Source organism: Falco naumanni, chromosome 4 (assembly GCF_017639655.2).
Source record: "Falco naumanni isolate bFalNau1 chromosome 4, bFalNau1.pat, whole genome shotgun sequence".
Classification (NCBI taxonomy): Eukaryota; Metazoa; Chordata; class Aves; order Falconiformes; family Falconidae; genus Falco; species Falco naumanni.
Window position 1 is genome coordinate 16424682 of NC_054057.1, and position 22988 is coordinate 16447669.

At 40.5% G+C, this 22988-nt stretch overlaps 1 protein-coding gene across 3 annotated transcripts in view; it reads left to right on the top strand.

Moving 5' to 3' along the window:
* The window catches only part of LARS2 (leucyl-tRNA synthetase 2, mitochondrial), an 88555-nt gene that overhangs the window by 49502 nt on the left and 16065 nt on the right, over nucleotides 1-22988 (top strand). For 2 of the 3 annotated variants that reach the window (XM_040591350.1, XM_040591352.1), the window contains 7 exons: nucleotides 1014-1297; nucleotides 4592-4690; nucleotides 6903-7040; nucleotides 15808-15911; nucleotides 17118-17300; nucleotides 21174-21343; nucleotides 22358-22435. In XM_040591350.1, coding sequence (XP_040447284.1) covers nucleotides 1014-1297; nucleotides 4592-4690; nucleotides 6903-7040; nucleotides 15808-15911; nucleotides 17118-17300; nucleotides 21174-21343; nucleotides 22358-22435 — 1056 coding nt within the window. The remainder of the gene's footprint in view (nucleotides 1-1013; nucleotides 1298-4591; nucleotides 4691-6902; nucleotides 7041-15807; nucleotides 15912-17117; nucleotides 17301-21173; nucleotides 21344-22357; nucleotides 22436-22988) is intronic. The other variant, XM_040591351.1, reaches the window with a different exon arrangement.

The window sequence follows — 22988 nt, forward strand, 5'->3', positions numbered from 1 at the left end:
TCTGTTTTCTCAAGAGTGGCAAATACTTCGTATGATTAAAGGGATTTTCTATATTTAAAAAAAAAAATCAAGCCAGGCTTATGCTACCAGATTTCTAGGAATAATTTAATGCTGAAATCTGTTGGCTCTTCTCTAGCAATAAAATTACTTTTTTTTTCTTTGGTCCTTGAGAGGAAGATACAATATTGGTCTGAGTTTTATAATGGAAACTGAATAGTTAAATCCATGTTAAAAGTTGATTCTTATTTCATAATCTCAGTAGATTTTTAAGCTAAATATTAACACATCAGTCCTTCTTCCACATAGTCATTGAAGTGTGGTGTAAGCCTTTATGGTAACATACCCACCTAACAGGACATAGAAATGTTATCTTTAAATAAGATATATGTGGTGTTCTAGCTTTTGAAAACATGCATTTAATAGCGTACACAAAGCTCTTGTTCTGTTACATGACGGGTAGGGCCTAAATGGTTAAGATGTTTAGAATCGTAGAACCATAGAAAGGTTTGGGTTGGAAGAGATGTTAAAGTTCATCTAGTTCCAACCCCTGTGCCATGGGCAGGGACACCTTCCACTAGCACAGGTTGCTCCAAGCCCCATCCAGCCTGGCCTTGAACACTGCCAGGATGGGGCATCCACAGCTGCTCTGGGCAACCTGTGCCAGTGCCTCACCATCCTTATGGTATGTGAAAGTAACAATAGAAAAACCTAAAATGAACACAGGAGAAAACAAGCTGGTTTTACCATTTGCATTTCCTCAGTCTCTTCCTCAATTTGGTCATATTCTGGAAGTTTCAGTGAACAGCAGTTGATTAAAATATTAGCAGTAAGTGCAAATATCTGCCAATAAAGGCTGAAGGAGTCTACAAGACAATCAAGAACGTTTTCCTTTGAGCAAGAGGCTTTAATTGAGTAGCTGGTATGTGAATGTTCTTGCATTTTCACTAACAGCAAATATAAATTTTTCTTTCTTTTGCTGCTGCTGCTCTTTTTTTTTTTTTTTTTTTAATCAGATCACAGGCATGACTCGGCAGGAGGCTCTAAAAGCTATTACCCAGCAGGCCAAAAATAAAAGAGTAGGTGGAGACCTAACAAGTGACAAATTAAGAGACTGGTTAATATCTCGACAGCGATACTGGGGAACACCTATTCCTGTCATTCACTGCCAGACATGTGGCACAGTCCCCGTACCTTATGAGGACTTACCTGTGGTGTTGCCCAGTGTAACCACCTTCACGGGAAAGGGAGCCTCACCTTTAGAAACAGCTCCAGAGTGGCTGAACTGTCCCTGTCCAAGGTAAGCCAATGCTGCATTTACTGCAGAATGGGAGAGACCGCTTTGTACCCGCTTGTTTCTTGTGCTCTTACTGTCAGTGTTGAAAACTGACACTCTGAGACAGGATACTGCTCCAGAATGATGCTTAGTCTGACCCAGCACTGGGGTTTGGTTTTTTCTTATATCCTCTTCAAAACTTCTTTTTTGCAACACAGACACCTACTGCTATTTCTTCATAAACAAGCTGAAGCAAACCTCACTGTTTTTAAGTTGGAGGAAAGAAAAAAGGGAAAACAGAATTATTTTCTCCCTGCCCCCCATTTCTTAGCCGTACTTCTTACTTCATTTTCTACAATAACTTTCATTATCTTTCCCCATCAGAGTTCATATAAAGTTTATAATGATTATTGAATTACACCTTTTTGCTAAGGAAACTACCATTATGTTCATTTTCTTAGCAATAGTCCAACAATAAAATATTTCTTCAGCTATGTAATTTGTTATCATGAAGAATGACATTCACTGTACATTACAGATGACAGCATGTAATTCAGATTGAAGGAGATAGTAAGTATATGCATCTTGTCAATGCAGTAATCTTTGTTGTTTCTAGTCCAGCTGTTTAAGAAATAAACCAGCCCAAATTGAGCAGTGAGAGATATGTCGTGAAAATCAGTTGTCTGATTTTGAAGGATGCTTAGATACTCTGTATGCTGGAGTTTGCATGCAGGTTTTACAGAACGAACTGGTAGAACATGAGGTGTCCCAGAGAAGTTTTTCATCAGCACTGCAATGCGATGCAGGTGCTAACAGATTGAGCGAATGAGCAGTACGTTACCAGGTTGCCAGGCAGGGGAGCCAGACATATAAATGGTGTTAGGGCTGTCATTGGTAATGCAGCAGTTTCATAACATCTAACTTTATTTTAACATTTGAAGGGTAGAATATCAGCATGGTTTTAATCTCTAATTAGATAGCTTACACAGAGTAGTTTTGTGGTTCTCCAGGAACATGTCTTTTGACCTTTGTTGATAATATATTTTATGTAAAACACATATTTACTTCCATGTTTCTGCATACAAAATTTCTTCTCAGATACTCCTATTTAAATTACATATAGTAGTGTATTTTAAAGTGTGACTCTTACAGGGAAGCCTTTCTAAACAAGATCCACAGGTTTAGTAAAATCCCCAGAAATGCCATGGTCTACAATCCCAAATTTCAATGGGCAAATTTTCATGATGTGACTGAAAGTCACTGCGTGCACCCTTGGCTTCCTCTGAACTTCTATTCAAAACTGATATTGTTGTTTACCAGGCAACAATGTACTTTTGATGTATAACAATTCTTTCTGCATAGTTATTGTAACTGCCCTACTTCAAATCCTTAATCAAGGACATTTATTTAGTCAGAAATAAAGGTGTACAGGACTAGTTTCTTAGCCTAAAACGTGGTAGTTTGCTGAAATTGACTTTTTTTTTAATTCTCACCTTTATTTGTTTCTTAATGCTCACCTGTTTGACAGCTGTCTTCAGTATTGCTCATTCATATGCCTTCTACAGTTTCAAATCCCTTGAGCTATTACTTTTGTGTCTGCAGAGTCTTCCTTGGTTTTCCTTGCTTTAAGAAGTTGCATCATCCCTTCCTTTAGTCCTTCTCTCCAGTAACAGGTGTTTTTTTTCCATTGGTTGCATTTACTATCTAGAACTAATAAGAAAAGCAAGATGGAAAGATACAAAAGTCCGTGGGTATTTGAGTGACATTAGTGTTAGCAATCATAAATGGGAGGAGATGCCCAAGTTGTTTGTTGTTACACAAGTCCAGGTAATTGTGTTAATTGTCTGAAGATCATCTAATGAGATGAAAGTATTGTGCCTGTAATCACAGTATTGATATAAACTGTATAAATTTTGAAAGATGCCCATGCTGTCTCTGTGTTAACGAGCCATGTCCATTGAGAGTACAGGCAACATCAGAGGCATGATGCACATACGGTTACGGTTCAACGACTGTAAAGTATTCTTGCTTTTGAGTGAAAAGCCATTCTGTTTCAATGTAATGCAGTAGTATTTTACATTGGCCAAGTCTCTGCTTTATGTATACAATTTAATGAGATGGTTATTCTATATTAAAAAACAATTAGAAGTGATATTTCTTTACTACATTATTCCTATTGAAAGAAAAACTTTCTGGTAGAGAAGGGACTGGGGCAGAGACAGTGAAGGAAAACGTTAACGTGGTGGTACTCTCATCAGCTTGCCTTGGCAAGCCAAGAAGAAGTGTCAGGCCGACAGGCAGACACATGTTGCAGCTCAGTCATCAAGCCTGATCAGAGACTGAACACGCAGTTGGAAAACATAAAACAGCCAGTCTCTATTTGTTACGTATATTGATTACACATATATGTACCTTTAAATTTACATACGGTTATAAATTGCATACATTTGTTACATATAGCCAGTGGTATTTATATACAAGTGTGTCACAGTTTGCAGGGTTTTATTGACATTAGAATAATCCCATTGTTTTAACTGTAAGAGTTTTAAAGAGAAATCATTTATAACAAATGGAAGTTTATTAAATGTGATTATCGGCTCCTACAAACAATTTCTATTTAGGCAGAAATTAGCAGAAAGTAACCTGAGCTTCTAAAATTTATTTTTAAACTGTTTCTTGGGGCTGCCAGTATAGCTCCAAGTAAAAATTGATATGCCATAATCACAAATTAAAATTGTGCTACAAGGTCTGGAAGAGATTTGCTACAACTCAGTGAAAGTGGAAGTGAAGCTAAGTTTGTTTTTCTAGAGGTGACAAATGGAGTCTGCAGAGACCTTTCTGTGCAGACCATCAGTGAGAGGCACCAACCTGCTCCTCCTGCTAAATGTTTATGAAATTATTTGTCTGCTGGTACCTAATGAGTGTGATACGTATTCGGTACTCATTAACTTTACGACAAAGAAGGCTTGTCTGTGCTGTAAGACTTGCTTTGTTTCTTTCAAAATGGCAGTTCTAAAAAATTCCGGAAACGCAGGATTGAGAGGGCTGTCTGGTGCAGGGCCATCTTCCACTATCGCTGGGTGTCACAGCTGTTCAGGCCTCTGTTGGGTTTGCGGTTTGCTTGGTTTGGGAGGGAGAGAGAAGGAGAGGCAGCCCTGTGTGCAGGTCTTGGACGACTTCTGAAACGTGTCACTTCAGGCTGTTCAGACCTGGTCAGTTTTCAATCTAAATGTCTTTGTGGCCACTCTGTACACGGTTGTTTTTCTTCCAGGCTTGTCACTTCGCTAAAAATAGCTTTTCTCCTTCTCTGTCGCTCAGGTGTAAGGCAACAGCACGGCGAGAAGTCGATACCATGGATACATTTGTTGATTCCGCTTGGTACTACCTGAGGTACACTGACCCTCACAACACGGACAGGTGAGGGCTGCAGGCGCAGGGCCACCGTGGCGCGAGCCCGCTTCACGGCATAGAAAGGAAGGAGGAGGCCAGACTCTCTGGTGCTTCTGGTTCTAACTGCTGTTGCAGAAAATGGCATAAACCCCCGTGCTGCCCTGATTTAGTGCCTGCCCTCCGGCCTGAGGACTAGGAGCTACTCTAAAAGTTTGGCATGTGGTTGCTCCCATGCCAGGAGATCTGGCAGAGCGGGATGTGTGGGCACAGGAGCTACAGGGCAAGGGGCAGAAGTTTGTGTGAAAGGGCATCACGAGGCAGGGCACAGAGAGCATGTTCAGCTGAGGAGCTAAAGATAGTCCTTCGTGGCGGGTGCTATCAGGAATGACAGTCTACCACAACTCTCTGCGGGACTGTGGGAAGTTGCACGGTGTGTACCCTCCTTGGCAATACAACCGGTTGGTCAGTGTATGGACAGACGGTGCTTTTCCACCGGTAGGAAGAGGAATAGTCCGGTGTAACATCCAGCTGCCAAGAATGGCACCTTCATTTCTCTCCTCTTGAATTCCGGGTAACTCTTGCTACTTCTCGTGCACAGACCTAAAGTGAAGCGGCATCACAGCGAGCTCCTGCTGTGTCGGCACTTGGACTGTATGCATAATTAATGAAAGGAGATTTTTCATGTGCTGTGTATTAGTGGCTGCAGCATGGAGAGTGTGGGAAGATAGATGTAGTTATTAGTTGGTTTTCTGCTTCACAGTCTGCCTGTAGTAATGCTGCTGATACCACTGTTTTTTCCAAAGAGGAATTAGTGGAACAGCTCTACCATGTAGTCTGAGGAAGAGGGAGCTGCATTTTTAAGATATTGATACCACATGTAGGGCTGTTTGGGCATGTATTTGTTGATTCATTGTCTCTGGAGCACTGCTGGGTACATACTACATACAGAGTGATTTAATATAGCTAGGCCAATTATTTTTTTTATATCAGTGGCACTAGTTTATTTAAACTAAAGCAAAATCTTCTTGAATGCTTTATTTCATGATGGTTTTAATTATTTTCTAGCGATAGTGTGAATTTATTATTAATATTAAGTTAGGCACTCTCCAGTGACAGTTTGCAATATTTTTTGTGCATGAAAAAGAAGGACTTTTCCAGAATTTGAAGAAAAAATAGCTGGATGTAACATCCAGCTGTTGAGGTAACAGCTTAGTGTAGCTAAATCTGTTTTATATTGAAATAAGAACATTTCTATGGACTTCTGCACTAGATTGCTACCTCCATTTGATTTGTTTGTTTGTTTTAGCTAAGCTGCATGTATGTAAACCCTTTTTCCACAAACCATATTTCACAGGTCTAGAATTCGGCATAATTGCTCTGTTGATTTTGGAACCCTGTGAACAAGTTAGTTTTGATTTCATCCACTAAAGACATGAATCCCAGATCCACAATTTGCTTCTGGGCTCATCTGTGAGGAAAAAAGTGTTGCTATTGCAAAAAATACAGATGGAATAATCAAACAGACTAACAAAACAAGTAAATCTGTTAGTATGGGACCATAAAGCATACATTAAAGGAGAGCATCTATACAAATGGTATTTTACAGGTAGGAACCCATTACAGGAGACATAACAATATTTAATGAAGCAGTAAGCACTGCTGGGAAACCATGCAGGTGAGCTCCAACGACATGGTAAATATGCTGTAAATGACAAATTTACTGTAAATTCATTGAGCATCTTTCAGCTGGAGTGTATTCAGAACGTTTTGCAGCCTTAAACTGCTTCATTGCCCCCTAACGGCTACAATGCAAACCTCCGAGTAAAAAAAAAAATCAACTATGAGTAGGCATGTCTTTTGTCTTTCATTCTAATATATTTGTATGTAAAACTTGAGAAATCCTAAAAAATTTGAAGGGTAGGCTCAGGTTGTTTATAAAAAATCATGTAAAGAGCAAGCAAATATTTTCATCACTTTCTCAGGTAATGTATCTGAAATCTTAGTTGCTTGCCTAAAACATAGGAAAATAGTATTTTTGTGGATCTACATCTCAGTGGAAATTAAATTTCTGTCTGTAATTTAGTAAGCATATAACTTAAAAATTAAAGAGATCTGATAGCGAAAGTTGTATTACACATGTATTGCTCTCAGTGGTGTCCAGTTGAGTATGATAAACTGCTTCAGTAGAGCTGATCTTTCTTCTCCACATTGTATTTCTTCTATAATTGTGTTTTTTCAGGCCCTTTAATAGTGACCTAGCAAACTACTGGATGCCTGTGGATTTGTACATCGGAGGAAAGGAGCATGCAGTTATGCATTTATTCTACGCGAGGTTTTTCAGCCATTTTTGCCATGATCTGAAAATGACAAAACACAAGTAAGCCTTATATATTTCTATATACTTTTTTCATATTTCATTTGACTAGCAAGAGTGTTAGTGGACATTGTTATGATGGTAGAACATTACACTGAATAAGCCTGAATTGTCCTGCTTGTCAGTCTTGGCTTACTACTTGGTTTCTCAGAGCAGTTGCATTTTCTGTATGCCTACATACATAGTGTTTTTATTACATGAGTATTAACTGGCTCAGAGCAAGTGGTAAAATGCTGCTGTAGATTTTCAGCCTGCAAAAGCTTGCATAAACTAGTAACTTCAGGCATCCTGAGTAATACTATTATTTCAAATTAGGTAACTTCCTGCCAGTAATACCATTAACTTCGCTGGAATCATGCATATGTAGAAAACTAAGCACTCCTATAATTCACTGCAGTATTGGACTTGAACAGTGCAAAACACTTCTTGATAAGCAAAAGCAGTATATTTATCTGCTGTCCATTTATTTTTTATGTAATGACTTATATATAATTACTTTTAACTACTCTTGTTGCTGATGCTGCTATAGCTTAATTCATGATCCTCTGTTTTGGTTAGAGGTAAAGTCTGAGGCAGGAAGGTGAGTCATCTGATGTTCTTTGTCCTCTCAGGTAGGTTCCCAGCTTGGCATCCCCATTTCCACTGAAATTCTGCCATTCTGTGCCCTAAAATGCCATCACAGAAATGCCTCGACTGGGGGAGGATGCTAGTGTCAGAGCAATGAAATACTGCCCCATGCTCACTCTTGTTCTCCCATCAGCAGAGGCATTTGAATAAATGGAGTCAAAACAAGTGATCCTGTGAGAAGAAATGCTCAGTAATTTCTCAGCTGGCAACTTGTATACATTCATTCTTTACTAGTATCCCCTCTAAAAACTTGGTGTGAAGAGGAACCTAGATATACATGGCACTGAGCTTTCTTGAATGCAGTAGTTTTGCTATAAAACTAGAACTTAAGTAGCTGTGCACCAGGAAAAGGTGGACTAGTTAGTGGAGCCAGCAGAATATTTCCATGAGTTACTTCATAATCAGTTGGTGAAAATAGACGATGTGCTGTTATTGCTCATTCTTGCCTTCGAAATGGTTTGCAGTGAGAGCTGTATTTGAAATTTTGGATATGGGTGATCTGTGTACCTGTGTTTCACTCCGTTGTCTCCAGCTTGCATGGCTGCAGCAGGAAGGCTGTTTCTTCTCTCAGGGAGTGGACCTCTTAAAGCAGACCCTTTTTCTCAAGAGGTGCTATTTCTTTAGCAGAGGATTTCAGAGCTGTCCCTTGCAAGCAATTTCAGGCTTATCAATTCTACAAAAGATTTTACAATCCTAATCTATCAGCCAGCTAGTGGAGCTTTAACATACAGCAGCAAAATGTTCTTTTGTGAGTCAAATTATTCCACCTCTCAAAATGACATTAACTATGGCGTCTGAAGTATTGTCACTGTAAAGTGAGATCGCAAGGAAGAGGAGGTTTGCTTGCAAAGTGGTCCACTCTGGTGTGCAAGAAAATGAGAAGACGGGAAGAAGCCAGCTTGGCTGTAAAGGGCTCTGCTGAATGAGCTGAAGCACTAAAAGACATGCATGGAAAGTGGGAACAAGCATGTGCTGCCCCTGGAGAAATGTGGAAGCATTGACTGGCTAGGCAGCGTGGAATTCGGAGAGGCCATAGTTCATCTAGAATTGAAACTGGTGAAGAATGTGAAGGCAGTATAAAGGACTTCTGCTGACACATTGAAAAGAACATCAAGGAAAACATTGGTCTGATGCAAAATCAGACAAACAACGTAGTAGCAAAGGGCAGTCTTTGCCTTGGCCTTTGCTGTCAAGGTCTGTGCTTAGTAGGAGAGTTTGAAGGAGAGTGGTACTACCCACTGTAGAGTAGGATTGAGTTACGGATCACTTAAGTAAACCAGACACATACAAGTTCTAGGCTCATGAAAGACAAGGTGACTGGGAGTAGCCGACATAAATTTACCAAGAGGATATCATGGCCAGCTTAATTTGCTTTCCTTCTGTGTGAGATTATTCCCTCTGTGGATGGGGAGAGAGCTGTGTGTATCTTTTACTGTGACTTAGCAAAGCCCTTAACTTGTCCCGTGGCATCCTTGTAGCCAGACTGGGGAGTTACAGGCTGAATGGGTGGACTACAGCATGTGTGAAAAAAATGTCTGGACCAACCATCAGGCTCAAAGGGTCCGTGTTCAGAGCCTGACCAGCAGCTGTTTGCAAGTGGTACTCCTCAGGAGTCCCCACTGAGACCAGTTGTATTTAATGTCTTCATCAACAACCTGTGCAGTGCAACACTCTGAGCTCGCTCTGAGCGAGTTCGCTGATCACTGCACACCAAGTGAAGTCATTGATACTCTGGGTGGCAGGGCTGCTATGCAGAGGGCTTTGATGAGCTGGAGAAGCAAGTCTGAAGTGCTGATAGGAATTTCAGGTACATGGAGCAGATTGCCCACAGAAACAGCTGGGGCTGTGCCGACTGTGCAGGGACCATTACAGCAGAGAGGGGCTTTAGGGGTCCTGGTGAACACTGTTAGACATGAGTCATCAGTTGGTGTGAGGGTATACTGTGCTGCATTAGCAAAACCACGTCCAGCTTTGAGTATCTCTGCTCATCACTCAGGAAGGCACATGTGGAATATTGTGTCCAGTTTTGAGACCCCCTTATGCGAGGGACATCATTAAACTGAAGAGGATCTAGTGGAAGCGTTGGAAGGGACCTTAAAGATCATCTAGTTCCAACCCCCGGCCATGGGCAGGGACACCTTCTCTCAGCAACCTGTTCCACTCTCTCACCACCTCACAGTAAATAGAATTTCTTCCTAATATCTAGTCTAAATCTACCTTCTTTCAGCTTAAAACTACTACCCCTTGTCCTATCACTATATGCCCTGGTAAAAAGTCCCTTTCCAGCTGCCTTGTAGGCCCCCTTTAGGTACTGGAAGGTTGCTAAAAGGTCTCCCTGGAGCTGTCTCTTCTCCAGGCTGGACAACCCCAACTCCCTCAGCCTGTCTTCACAGGAGAAGAGACGGTCAGCGTGGAGAAGAGAAGACTAAGAAAGGAATGTAATTGCAATCTACTGCTACCTAAAGGAGGTTCATAGAGAAGACAGAACCAGACTCTTCTCAGAGATGTACAGAGAAACAGTCACAGATTGCAGCAAGGTCCAGCTGGGCAGAAGGAAAGTGGTTTTGACAGTGAAGGTGATCAGACTGCAGCAGTTTGACTGGAGAGGTTGTGGGATCTCCATCACTGGAAATTTTCAAAACTCAGCTGGATGAACAACCTGAACTTAGGTCTGCAGTGAGAAAGCGAGTTGGACCAAATGACTTCCAAATATCCCCTCCAACATACATTATTTTAAGACTCCATGAATCTGTAGCTGTATTTATTTGGAATGTGTTTTGTTCACACGCCGCTGTGACAGAGCAGTAGCACTAAAGCTGTGTAGCATGGACTGGTCTAAATATGGTAAATTGCAGAAGAAAACTCCTAACTTCAATTAAAAAAAATATGCCTAAGAAGCATTGACTAGTGGCAATAGCAGAGAAAAGCGAAATTGTTTTCTGTAGAAGTAGTTTGCAAGACTGGGGAATTCCTTTGACATCATATACAATCCCAAGAACAGTTGCACATGTGAAGGTACTTTATAGCATTGCCCCTAGGATCTGTTTGTGCTGCTTACACGTGTACTCAGACTGCAAGATGATTGTAACAAATTCATCATGCTTGATTTAGCTTTACACAAGTTAAAGCATTAGATGTTTTTAAGCTGTGATGTCAAACTAGGATTTTGTTTTGATATGGAAATTGTAGCTCCTTTATAAATAGTACCATGTTTTAAATGTTTCAGCATTGGTCAGAAGCCACTTTTGCTCAGTCTCCTGTTAGGACTGCTCGAGGGCTGGTCTGAGAGATCTGAAAAGGGTGATTCAAACAACAAGCTTCTTGTTAGGAAGCTTAAAGTCATGGTGTCAAAGCCCACAGCTCCGAGGGAGAACATTAAAATGTTAAAAAACACTGCCCTCTTGTGCATTTTCATTCTTTCTTTAATAGCTCAGGTCTTGTTCACTGATTAGCTTAGTAAAATTCTGCTGTATCTCAGTTAATGAGATCTGCCATCACTTACAGTGTTATCTAGTATCCTGACAAATTTAATCTGTAGTAACTTTTCATTTTGATAGGTTTTTTTCATGAAGGTTTTCACTGTTTGGCTGCTCTGACTTTTAGATCCATTGAAATATTTCCTGATAGTCTTTAATTCTGTACTAATGGATATTAATAGAATAATGAGGTTGAAAACAGAAGTTAAAAATTCCATAGTTTAGGTTTTTCAAAGCAATCTCTTCAAATAGTATGTACGTTATTATTATAAAAATATTACAGGTGTCATATATAAAATAAGCCTTTAGAGACATCACACATGCTTTCATAGAAAATGTAATGTTTGCGGGCATCTAGAATTGTAAAAGTGTCAATGTGGTTTACACGTGCCCTGAAGATGGACATGATCTTTTATTTTGGGGGGTTTAATGCATTGAACTGGAGCTGGTGGGAAATGGTGCTCATTTCCTTAGTAATGACAAGGCAGAATAAATGGCACTTTGTGGGTAGTGGTACATGTGATAACAATTAAGCCCAAATTGATGTCATTTTGTTTTAGCAGTCTGGTCTGTACAGTGCATCAGTTCTAGAATTAATTCACAAGCCAGTCGGCCCTCCCAGCTGTGACCGCTGGTGGGAGAAGGGCCAGGTAAGCAGCTGGGGCCAGCAACCTCCTCATCTGTTCCAGGTTAATCCACCATGGCCAGTGTGTGCTGACACACTCAGTTACACCTGCTCAACTGAATTATTTCAAGTACAAGTTACACAGAATTTGGCTCTTCCCTAGACTTCAGGGAAAATTATTTTTTCAATAATTTGAAATGGGATCTAGCACACCCTCCCTGAAGTATTATAAACCAATAAAGAAGTTTATTGTTGCCATTAAGTCAGCAGATTTGACTGTGATGGAGTAAATCTGTTGAGTGAGAAGGCACTATTTTCATGTAGCTGCATAACAGAATAAAAGAAGATATGTGTGTGACAGAAATAGCTTATTTTTTGAAGGAATGATGTTAGAGCTTCTCTACATACGTTAGGGACTTTATCACTAGTATTGATTTGAAGTAAAAGCACTCAGCTATTGACTCTGCAAAATCTTGGACATTCAGTATTGTTTGATCTGTTGTCTGCCTAAAATGGTCAGCTTCCACATCCTCCAGTCACTTCTGTTCTGGCCTTCCTCAGGGTTGCCAGGTGGTTACAGCTAGATCTAACAGCAGGTTTTACAAGCACCTGAACTCAGCTAACAGTGACTGACTCGCGGGCACAGCATCGGACTCTCTCAGCCATTCTAAAGGTGCAGGATGCAAATACACACAGTGAGCTCCCTTGATAAGGCTATCCCGTCCTTTGAGTCCGCTATTTATCACTGTTGCAGGCTCCACAGAGTCCTTCCAGCCAGGTCATTTGTTATTGGATTGGAAGTCCTGCTAGTCACGTTGCACAGAGCAGAGCAAGGACCGTGATGACATGGCGCTGAGCAGGAGCTCATGATCTGTCATGCTTGCCCTGCCATCCGTTGCGTGCTCTATAGGGGGATTGGTCTGTCATAGAGACGAACCTGTACATGAACATTACTGGAAGGAAAAAGATGGATTACTCAATTCATGGCTGGCACAGCTGATCCTCTTTCTCCGAGGTGTCAGGCAGACTTCACAGGTGAGGTCCCATCTGATGTACGACATGATCAAAAGCTGCACATAACTAAGGCCACAGTGCCCATGCTCCAGCACTTCATGGGCAGGTGAAGGTGTGTCCTGTTCCAGCATCCTTACAATCTGAAATGTGATCAAGCATTCAAAGGAACTCAAACCACCTTTTCGTTCACTGTGCCAGGAATGTTTTTCTGTCTGAACAGAGCTCAGTTTCAGTGGGTCGCAATGGTACGGCTCAGGAGGTGTTATGATGCCAGCCAGGACTGGGTGCTGCAGTATTTAGATCAAAATTGCATCACACCTGCTGTCCTGCAGTGTCTTGGCAGTTCCCTTCCGCAGCCAAGAAACACGTCGCTTTCTTCAAAGGGGCAGGTTTTAGGTGTGTGTTTTTATTAATGTGGATTGAAGCGTAACCCGGTGATCCTGATGGGTCCCTCCCAACGTGGTGTTCTGTGATTCTGTGTGCCCATGAGATGGAGCCACCACAACACTGGCAAAATCACTGTGCACTTCAGGAGAAATTCAGTCCAGGGCTCAATTTGTTCTGAGCCCTGTGTTTATTAGATGGGCTCTGGCTTTCTCATTTTGGGCATGTCTCCGTTCTCCTGTGGTCTCCCACGAGGAACGCGTGGGGGTTTTTTCCCCATACTTGGTAATGTATTTTGTATTGCATTTTTGTAGCCTCTGTCAGCATAAACAAAAATAGGAAATGCTCATTTCTGCGTTCAGCTTTTAATAACTTGGCATATGATCTGAACTAACTCTTTGTCACTGAAAGTAAGTGTTCCTTGAAAAATTGCTGCCAGTGGAGAGCCCTATCTGATTTGGATGTTCTGACTACCCCATTAGCTTTATTTTAGATAGCAGGAAGTGTAGCTATTTTAATAACCGTTTAAGATCTTAGGCTGACCTACTGAATGATAGAGAAAAATAAATTTTTATTTTCCCTTGGTGTAATATCTTTAGTTTGTAGAAGAAACTTACCCTGAACATGTCCAAATCTCCTGAAGCTTTTTTCTACCATTTGTTGATGATAGATTTACGAGGTTTTTGTTCCCAGTTTTCATCTTCTAATTCACTCAGATAATTTGTGATAATTATTTGAGTTTTTAGATAATACTGCCTCCTATTTTAAAAATACTTTTTCTTGTTTATACTGTCTAAATTTTATTTCAGTTCTCATCTCCTGAAATTCCTATCATTTATTTCTGAACAACAGGATTTTTCAGGCAACCTGTGAAATATTGTCTAGAAAATATTTATGGAGATGCTTGAATTGCTATTCTACTTAACGTTGTTGATAAAACCAGGTGGCATGGCAGAGACTCCTACTGCTTAGTGACTGAATGATACACCGCTGTGTGCCAGTACTTGCACAATATTTAAAAGTATGCAAACTACATAAGGAAGGAAACTCATGTTCAAACATGAATATGTTGGAGACAAAGTACGAGGCCTGTCACTTTCTCCCAGTTTAAGGCTTTTCTTTCAAATACCTCCTCACATCAGAGTCATCAAAAGAGTTTAAAGGCTAGTACTGGGATGATGGCTGCTTTATGGCAGTTAAAACATGCGTGAGCATTACATAATTCAATAATACTTTAACTGTATTATTAAATAATGTTTTAAATCACGAGATGAATTGTATCATTTATATTTCCTAATGATGTAAAATACTAAACTCCTTAAAAGTGTTTTGAATTATGATTTTTTTGCGCATGTGAAGTAAAATGTGGAAGTCTGGGTTTAGTGTTTCTTCTTTAGACGGATTTATTCTAGGTTTTTAAAAAGTTTGTACATAGGAGTAATGCATCCTTTTGACATAAGTTGTTTTGCTAGATATGTGGGGCTTCGTTAGGTGGAAGTGTGGAGGATTCAGATTGCTTAATGTTGAGCACACGTGTGAGCATTAGGAGATGCAAGTCAGTACTATCCAGCGATGGTTAGCACGTCCTCCAGAATGTTGGTCACCCACGTCTTTGTGTTGGAGGATCCCATGGGAAGGCTCCCCAGACTCTGTGCCTTCTCGGTCTGGCTCCATACCTCTTCCCTGGCCCCTACTGTTCTTGGGGGTTCTGTTAGACCTGCCTTACTTTCCTGGCCTATTGAGTGGGGACCAAAAGCTCTAGAGATTATTTTTGTTGTCTTTTTTTTCCCATGAAAACAGCAATAGACATCTGACTTGATGAATTAGAAATCCAAGATCATTGCAGGAGGTGGCCATAATAATGTATCTGTCAACTAGAGCAGTATTTACTTGAGTTTATTTCCTGCTGAGTATTTTACTGCCCTTATCTTTGGTGCTTCTAAGGCTCTTTTTAGCTCTATCATACACACATTTGATGAAAGTTTACTCTTCCTGATGTAAATTCTGCTAGAAAAGTAATGTTTTAATGTTCTAGAAGCTAAAAAAATTGATCCACTGACATGAATGTTCCAGCATTGCTGTTTTTCTAGCGTACTTTTTTCTTACAGCTAGGTCTTCGTGGCTAGTTCTGCAAAGGCACAAGGCATGCAAGTGCTTGTGTTAGAGGAACTGTCTTCTCCATTTATAGAAAGAGATGTACAGCAAGATTTTGGTTTGTTCAAAATACTGTGCTGCTCAGAGTGAAGCTAGAACTAAATATTTGTAAGAAGGACAGTGAGACTGGGTACTTGAGCCCTTTTACACTTGGGGATTTAGCTTGAAGTTAGTGAAACTTCACTGTTGGCCAAAGAAACTTCTGTGTATTATCCATATGCTAATTTGAAAAGTGATGTTAGAATAACTCAGTACTAAATTAGGATGCAAGAATGCATGCCGAATACAAATAAATACTTGCCAGCCAGGCACCATGAATAAATGTACAAAGTACCCTTTCTAAGGTGACAACCATTTATGCATAATCAACTTAGAATTCTTGTTTCATTAAATAATTGTGACTGATTGGCTCAACACCTGAGGCTTATCATAAAGTATGCTTTTGACAGCTCTTTTCAACAGACAAGTTTCTTTTTCCTTCTATCCTTAGGGAGCCTTTCCATAAGCTCTTGGTTCAAGGTCTTATCAAGAATCAGACATTCAGACTAACAACAACAGGCCAGTGTTTGAAGAGAGAGGAGGTTGATCTCACTGGTAAGAGAGACTGCATGGGAAAATCAGCATAGGTGCAACCACAAAGTCAGGGACTGCTTTGTACAAGTCTCAGTGCTGGGAAAATTTGGAAGAGAAAATGAATCCTTGCAATATTTATACTGGAGAGCAGCTACTGTGAGTTTTGGATTTATATGCATTGCTGAGTGCACAGAGACTCTACCAGTCCAGCAGCCCTTAATTGCATCCTAACACAGAAATGGTGCTCTGGTTGTTATTTTAGCTCCAGTATAGTCCAAAAGATCAGGAATCAGTTGTGGTAAGACAAGGCTCAGCAGCTTGCTGAATGGAGCTAGTAGTCCCAGCAAACAGACAAACCCACAACATCGTGGCAAAGCTAACACAGATGTTGGTGTATTTGGTACGTATTAGGAATGTAAAATGTGTGTAGGAAAAAGTGCTGTTTCTCCAGTTCTTTGCAGTGCCTTCAGTGCACAAGTGGAGCAGCAAGTCCTGGCTTGGGGAATTGTAGCAACAAGAGTGGTTTGGTTTTGCTGGAGGCACGTTTGCCTCCCTTAAGCACTCCTCTCGCACAACCGTGTTTTCACTGTTCTCCTCCTGCATACAAACCCCGTAAGTCATTTAAACAAGCAAACAAAAAAAACCTTACATTTACCACTGTCTGCTGTTGCTTTTTTTGTCCAGAAAAGCTAGGGCTTTTCTGTAGCAGCTGTTTCTGCTCAGTTGCATCTTTATCAGTGTAAACGCCCCTTTCAATTTCTGAATTCATGCAACAGAAGGCACGTTCCTTGTCAGGATAACTTACTACAGTTGAAACCTATAAATCTTGTGTTTGTAAAAGCTAAGTGCAGGTCAGAATTGTACCAAATCAGTACACTTAACTACAAGGTTTTAAATATCATGGTTATAACAATGGTTAAATCTTAGGAGCTGTCAAGATATCCCATAGGATGCATGCCAGATACAGCTCCCAAATGGTAGAAGGAGACTTACTGTCGTGTTTTAATGGAAGCATTGGGATATTACCTGTGTTAAAACATTAAAGTAGGAAAAAGTTGGGAGGGAAGAGAGTGTTTACAATGGGTGGTTTTCCTCTTTGAGCTGTTTGGACACTGAAAAAACCCAGTAGAAATAGTTTTTTCTTCATATGCTTAGGGAACAAAATTAATTGCTGTTACAAATGAGCAAAATTTGTTTTAATATTTTGTGCATGTCTTTAATATTTAGGAACTGAACCAGTTCATCTAAAAACTGGTGAGAAGCTCCAAGTTGCTTGGGAAAAAATGAGCAAATCTAAGCACAATGGAATAGACCCTGAAGAATTAGTAAAAGAATATGGCATTGATACCCTGCGTCTTTACATTCTGTTTGCTGCTCCTCCAGAACAGGATATTTTGTGGGATGCTAAAAGTAAGTCAGGTTGTTTCCGTTGTTTGTTTTGTTAGCATTTTTCCTAGTGTGTTAGATTTTAAATACAAAATTCATACAGTTCTTGATGCCCAAGTTTTGGAACAATTGAATTGAAAAAGTATAATGAGCAGATTTTATTGTTTGGGTTTTTTAAAAGAGAGGAGGTCACAAAGCTGTCACTGAGAGGCAGGCTTGCAAGATTATTGCAGGCAGTTACATCTTACGAGCTAAAAGCACGTAGGAGAAGTGCTTCTTAAGTGGTATTTTCTTATGCAAACTTGGACTGTGTTCTCTTATTTTTTTATTAGCTACAACTGACTGAAAATTATTATTTTAAGATTATTTTCTTCAGTATAAGTTGCTTTTTTAAATCATATCAGATTGCAGATAAAACCTTGCACTATTTGTTATTATTTGCATTTATTTACACACACGTGCAATGACTTTTGTAAGCTGGACTATGAAATATTCTCGGAAGAATCTCATTAGAAGATAATCAGAGCTCCTAGTAACTAATATTTGTGCACACATGACACTTTTATGAGCTTATTTCTTGAATACATAAAGATTTACCCTCCTACACACTTACTGCCATCATGCAGTTTGTCATACTGACATATTAATTTATTTTATCTACTGTGGTTCATACATTTTAATGTAGTCTTATGCATACATTTAAGTCTTAACCCTCTTGTTGCATAAGGCTTTAATAAAACACTCCATGTCTGGTTTAAAAAGGTGTACTCCATTCTTTCTTGTGTTTCTTTCTTGCTACTTAGTGTAGCCTGCGCTTAGCATTTTTTCAGTTGATAACTATTATCCTTTACGTTCTTATGCATTCGTTTATGTATTATTGCACTGTTGTGTGTACTGGAGGAGTGGACTTTGTGACTTTCCTCTGTTGGCTTTCTGTCACCATCTAATCACAACAGGTCAGAACTAGGCATGTGAAAAGGTCTCTTAAAAAAAACAGTCAAGCTTTAAGTTCTTCACCCCTAACAGTATGCAGGTACATAATTCCCTCTGAAGCCGCTAAGTGTGTTGCACAATCCTTTTGCTGTATTTTTCCATCTTGAAAATGGAATAATTAAATCAGTGTAAGAATTGTGGGTATACAATCTTAGTTGCAAAGTATACTAGAGCTTGGTAGTTAAACATTTTTTAAGAAATCTAAGCACAGGCAGGTATAATACTAGCAAAAATGCATTTAGTGATTCAAATCAACCTGTTTACTACTTGAGAAACACAAAGATTTCAGAGTCCTGTTGTGTTAAGAGAGTATTGGAAAATGTGAACAAAAGGAGATGTTAGTAGTCTAAAGATACTTATGGGGGGGAAAATGGAAAGTAGGTGAAAAACATCTCATAATTCTTTAAGCTTGGATCTGAATTTTTAATGATAACAAAATAGTGAATGTTTCAATTGAAGAAATCAAGCAAGTTGTGGTGGGTTTGACCTTGACTGGATACCAGGTGCCTACCAAGTCAATCCATCACTCTTCCCTCTTCAACTGGACAGGGGGAGAAAAATACAATGAAAGGGTCGTGGGTTGAGATAGGGACAGGGAGATCATTCAGCCGTTACCATCACTGGCAAAACAGACTCAGCTCAGGAAGATTAATTTAATTTATTACCAGTCAAAATCAGTGTAAGGTACTAAGAAATAAAACCAGATCTTAAAACACCTTTCCCCCACCCCTCCCTTCTTCCTGGGCTCAACTTCACTCCTGATTTCTCTGCCTCCTCCCCCCGAGTGGTGCAGGGACACGAGGAATGGGGGTTACAGTCAGTTCATCACACATTGTCTCTGCCGCTCCTTCCTCCTCACACTCCTCCCCTGCTCCAGCGTGGGGTCCCCCTCCCACAGGAGACAGTCCTCCACAAACATTCTCCATCACGAGTCCTTCCCACAGGCTGCAGTTCTTCACACACTGCTCCAGCATGGGTCCCTCCCACGGGGTGCAGCCCCTCAGGAACAGGCTGCTCCAGAGTGGGTCCCCCACAGGGTCACAAGCTCCAGCCTGGGCTCCTCTGCTGCTCCAGCGCAGGCTGCCCACACAGTCACAGCCCCCTTGGGCATCCCCCTGCTCCGGCGTGGGGTCCTCCACGGGCTGCAGGTGGATATCTGCTCCACCATGGGCCTCCATGGGCTGCAGGGCACAGCCTGCCTCACCATGGGCTGATTCACCACGGGCTGCAGGGGAACCTCTGCTCTGGCACCTGGAGCCCCTCCTGCCTCCCCCTGCACTGACCTGGGGGTCTGCAGGGCTGTTGCTCTCACGCAGTCTCACTTCTCTCTCTGGCTGCAGTGGTGCAGTTTCCCCCCACCTTCTTAAAAACATTATCCCAGAGGCGCTGCCACCATCACTGATGGGCTCAGCGCCTTGGCCAGCTGTGGGTCTGCCTTGGAGTGGCTGGTGTTGGCTCTGTCAGATGTAGGGGAAGCTTCTGGCAGCTTCTCACAGAAGCCACCACTGTGGACCCCCCTGCTACTAAAACCTTGCCACACAAGCCCAGTACAGAAAATTGTCTTATTCAGAGAATATTAGGTACTGGTTCACATGATCCTTTGCCCTCCAGACTTGCCCTTGCAGATTCCTTGTCTTTTCTGCAGCGGATGAGGGCAGGGCCTCATGTCATTCTCTGCCCTAGTGTGGGCAAGCAATCTTCCAGACTGTGCAGGACCACTTGTGGTCAAACTTACCCAGCAGCTTATTGCACCGTTAATACAGTCTGGATAATGCCAAGCCTACCGTGTCTAGGTGGTCTACATGCTTCTGATATGAACAGGAGATGGAAAGTTAGGGGGGGGGCACCATATTCCCAGTCCCACCTGCAAAAGTTCATGAGGATCATGCAGATGTAGTCAATCAGGTTGTATTTTACTGTTCCCAGATGAGTAGAATGTCTTTCATCTAGTGCAATTAGACAGATAACCCACCTGTATTACAGTCACTCACACATCTTTTACTTCTCTCAGTCTAGTAGTGGCTCTGGTGGTCTTTTCAAGTGCAGTTGCCAGAGCAGAGTTGGAAGCTTTTGCCAGCTAGGACATCTTAGGATACGTTGATATTGTGTAGCACAGTGTGTAGTGCTGTGCAGTCTGGTAGAAACACAGCACATCTGGAAAAGAGAGCTGAAGCCATATCAGTGCTGCACCTCGAGCCATCCTTTCACTAGTGGCTCTGCACCACACCACGTGGAGGACCTGGCTGTGAGCAGCAGTAGCTTGGGGCCTCTGTAGCGTGGTCCCTAGATCACAGAAACATGTTCTTAGGGCAGCCACAGAGCAGGACTGGTCCCTGCAGGGTCAGGGTGAACAGATGTATAATCACCCCATCCCAAACTAAGCTGTGTCAAAAGATGGTACCAAGGATCAGAGCCTACAGTCATTAGCATAGTAGCATCTGTACCAGCAAAAGTACATGTCATTTCTAAAATAAAATTTTAGAAGAAATCTCTCAATTTAAAAAATATGTCTGTGTATACATGTGTGTGTATATGTATGTTTGTATTCTGTGGGTTTGAAATATGGGAGCATATAGAACTGTTCTGTGGATTAGTTAAAACATGAGATGAACACTCTAACATTGCAATAACATTGGGTTATTTTAGAAATTTAGCAAATATTCTTGCTGTGTGTGTTTTAAAGTCATTGCAGAAAAATACTTTTCTTTTACATTATTATTTCCCTTAAGGCAACCCAGCATTATTTGCAAAAGCATTCTTAATTGCATTGACTTTTTTCATTTAAAATACAGGGGTTTTTTAGAAAAAATGTTTAGCGTTCACTTCCTTTTTTGCTTTTATTTAAAATTTTAGATGCGTTCATTGTAACTGAAATTTCTTTCTGCAATCTTTCGTTAATCTCAGCTGATGCTATGCCAGGCGTTCAGAGATGGCAAACACGCGTCTGGGCACTTGTAACCAAACTTATTGAAGCAAGGACTTCAGGAATCATGCCCAACCCTGAGCTTCTGAATAAGAAAGAGAAGGCAGAAGCCAGAAAGATCTGGGAGCAGAAGAATCTGGTGATTTCTGAGGTTAAAAGAAACACTTAAATAGTTTGTAATTTACCAGATAAGTTGCTGCTTATGCTAAAACCATATGCTTGAGTTACAGAGCCAAAAGCTTTTTCCCCAGATGAGTAGCTCATATTTTTTAACTGAATTATTCTCTGTATGAGTAATTTTATTTACATACAAATTCTGTGGAACAGAACTGCAAAGTATTAAGATTTGGATTGGCAAAAATTCTCTGTTCTGTGCCTTATTTAAACGATGAAATGTTACGGCATTAAAATGTTAATCAGTCTGAGTTTTGAGCAAAGCTGTAGGTGAGTTATGCAGGTTATCTCTAACAAAAGCTTTGGTTCTGTTAGCTTCACACCTCATTATTATGCCTACTGTTTCATATAGAACGAAACAAATATTTTGGTGAAAATACATAAGCATATCCTAAAAAAAAAAATTACTTAAATGATCGTTCATCTCTTCTTCTATGTTGTCTCATGCTGTGATTAGTGTCAATTCAATTATCCATGACTCAGAAGGAGATACAAATACTTGCAAAATTAACTTAAAATATTTTTCTATGGATAAAAACATTTCCTGATAATCCTGTGGTGAGGGACCTTCCAGGCCTTTTAACAGACCTTGGAATTATAGCCTTGCAATCTGTGGACAAGCTTTCACCAGCGTAACTGGATTTACAAGGATGAAAGCCTCTTGCAGGGGCAAAGGGAAGATACTCTATTAAAGGAAATAGAGGGTGATTACTGATACACAGTTCTCATTGTCCCTGATTGAAGCTTTAAGAATCCTGAAACAGGGGAAGCTAGTCAACTGAATTTTTATATGATTGATATTTTCCAATACATGCATGTGACTGCATATATGATATGTTTGCATGCCAAAGTGGTTGTCATGTAAGAGGTACAGTGGTCATATTTCACAAATTGAAGTTGATTATCAATAATTCTTTTTTATTTGAAAACCCAATATTCTATATTTGAGAATTTTAAGCAATTAGTGATAGACCTTTTTTTCTGATACAAGGTAACAGAGTACTTCACAAAGGATCATCTGTTCAATGCAGCTATTTCCCGATTGATGAGCCTCACTAATATACTCCATGTAAGTATGCGATATTAACGAAGATATTTTTCTCTCAGACCCAGTTCCTGTAATTCTTTATACAAAGCAGGAGCTGCCTGAACTATAGGTCCAGCTTCCCGTAAGTCATTTACTGTCATAAGTATTGCTACCAAGTCAAGACCCTCATTGAATTATGTAGTTCAAAAGTACCATGTGCTGGTATCACCGTAACCCTGAAATACACGGTTTTGCAGGAGGAGCTTGATGGTATTAGAGCCACTAGGTTCTGACGTTTACATCTGCATCCTGTAGTTTCAAAAGGATACGTTTTGTTTAGCTGTGTTCTTTATTCTCTTTTGTTTTTAACCAAATCGTGTAGGTAGCTATATAGCAAATATTCTGTTTTAAAGGAAAGGATTATTCTTTGCAAGGAAAATCACACATGATCTGACATTCGTTAGAGACAGCTTTCACCACTAAGCTGTCTGCCAGTAGTAGAGTTTACAAATTCATCTTTTTAAAACAAACGTAAAAATAATTTAAGGTTTTAGTATTTTTTATTTAGATTATGTTGTTTATCAGCCAGTGGCAA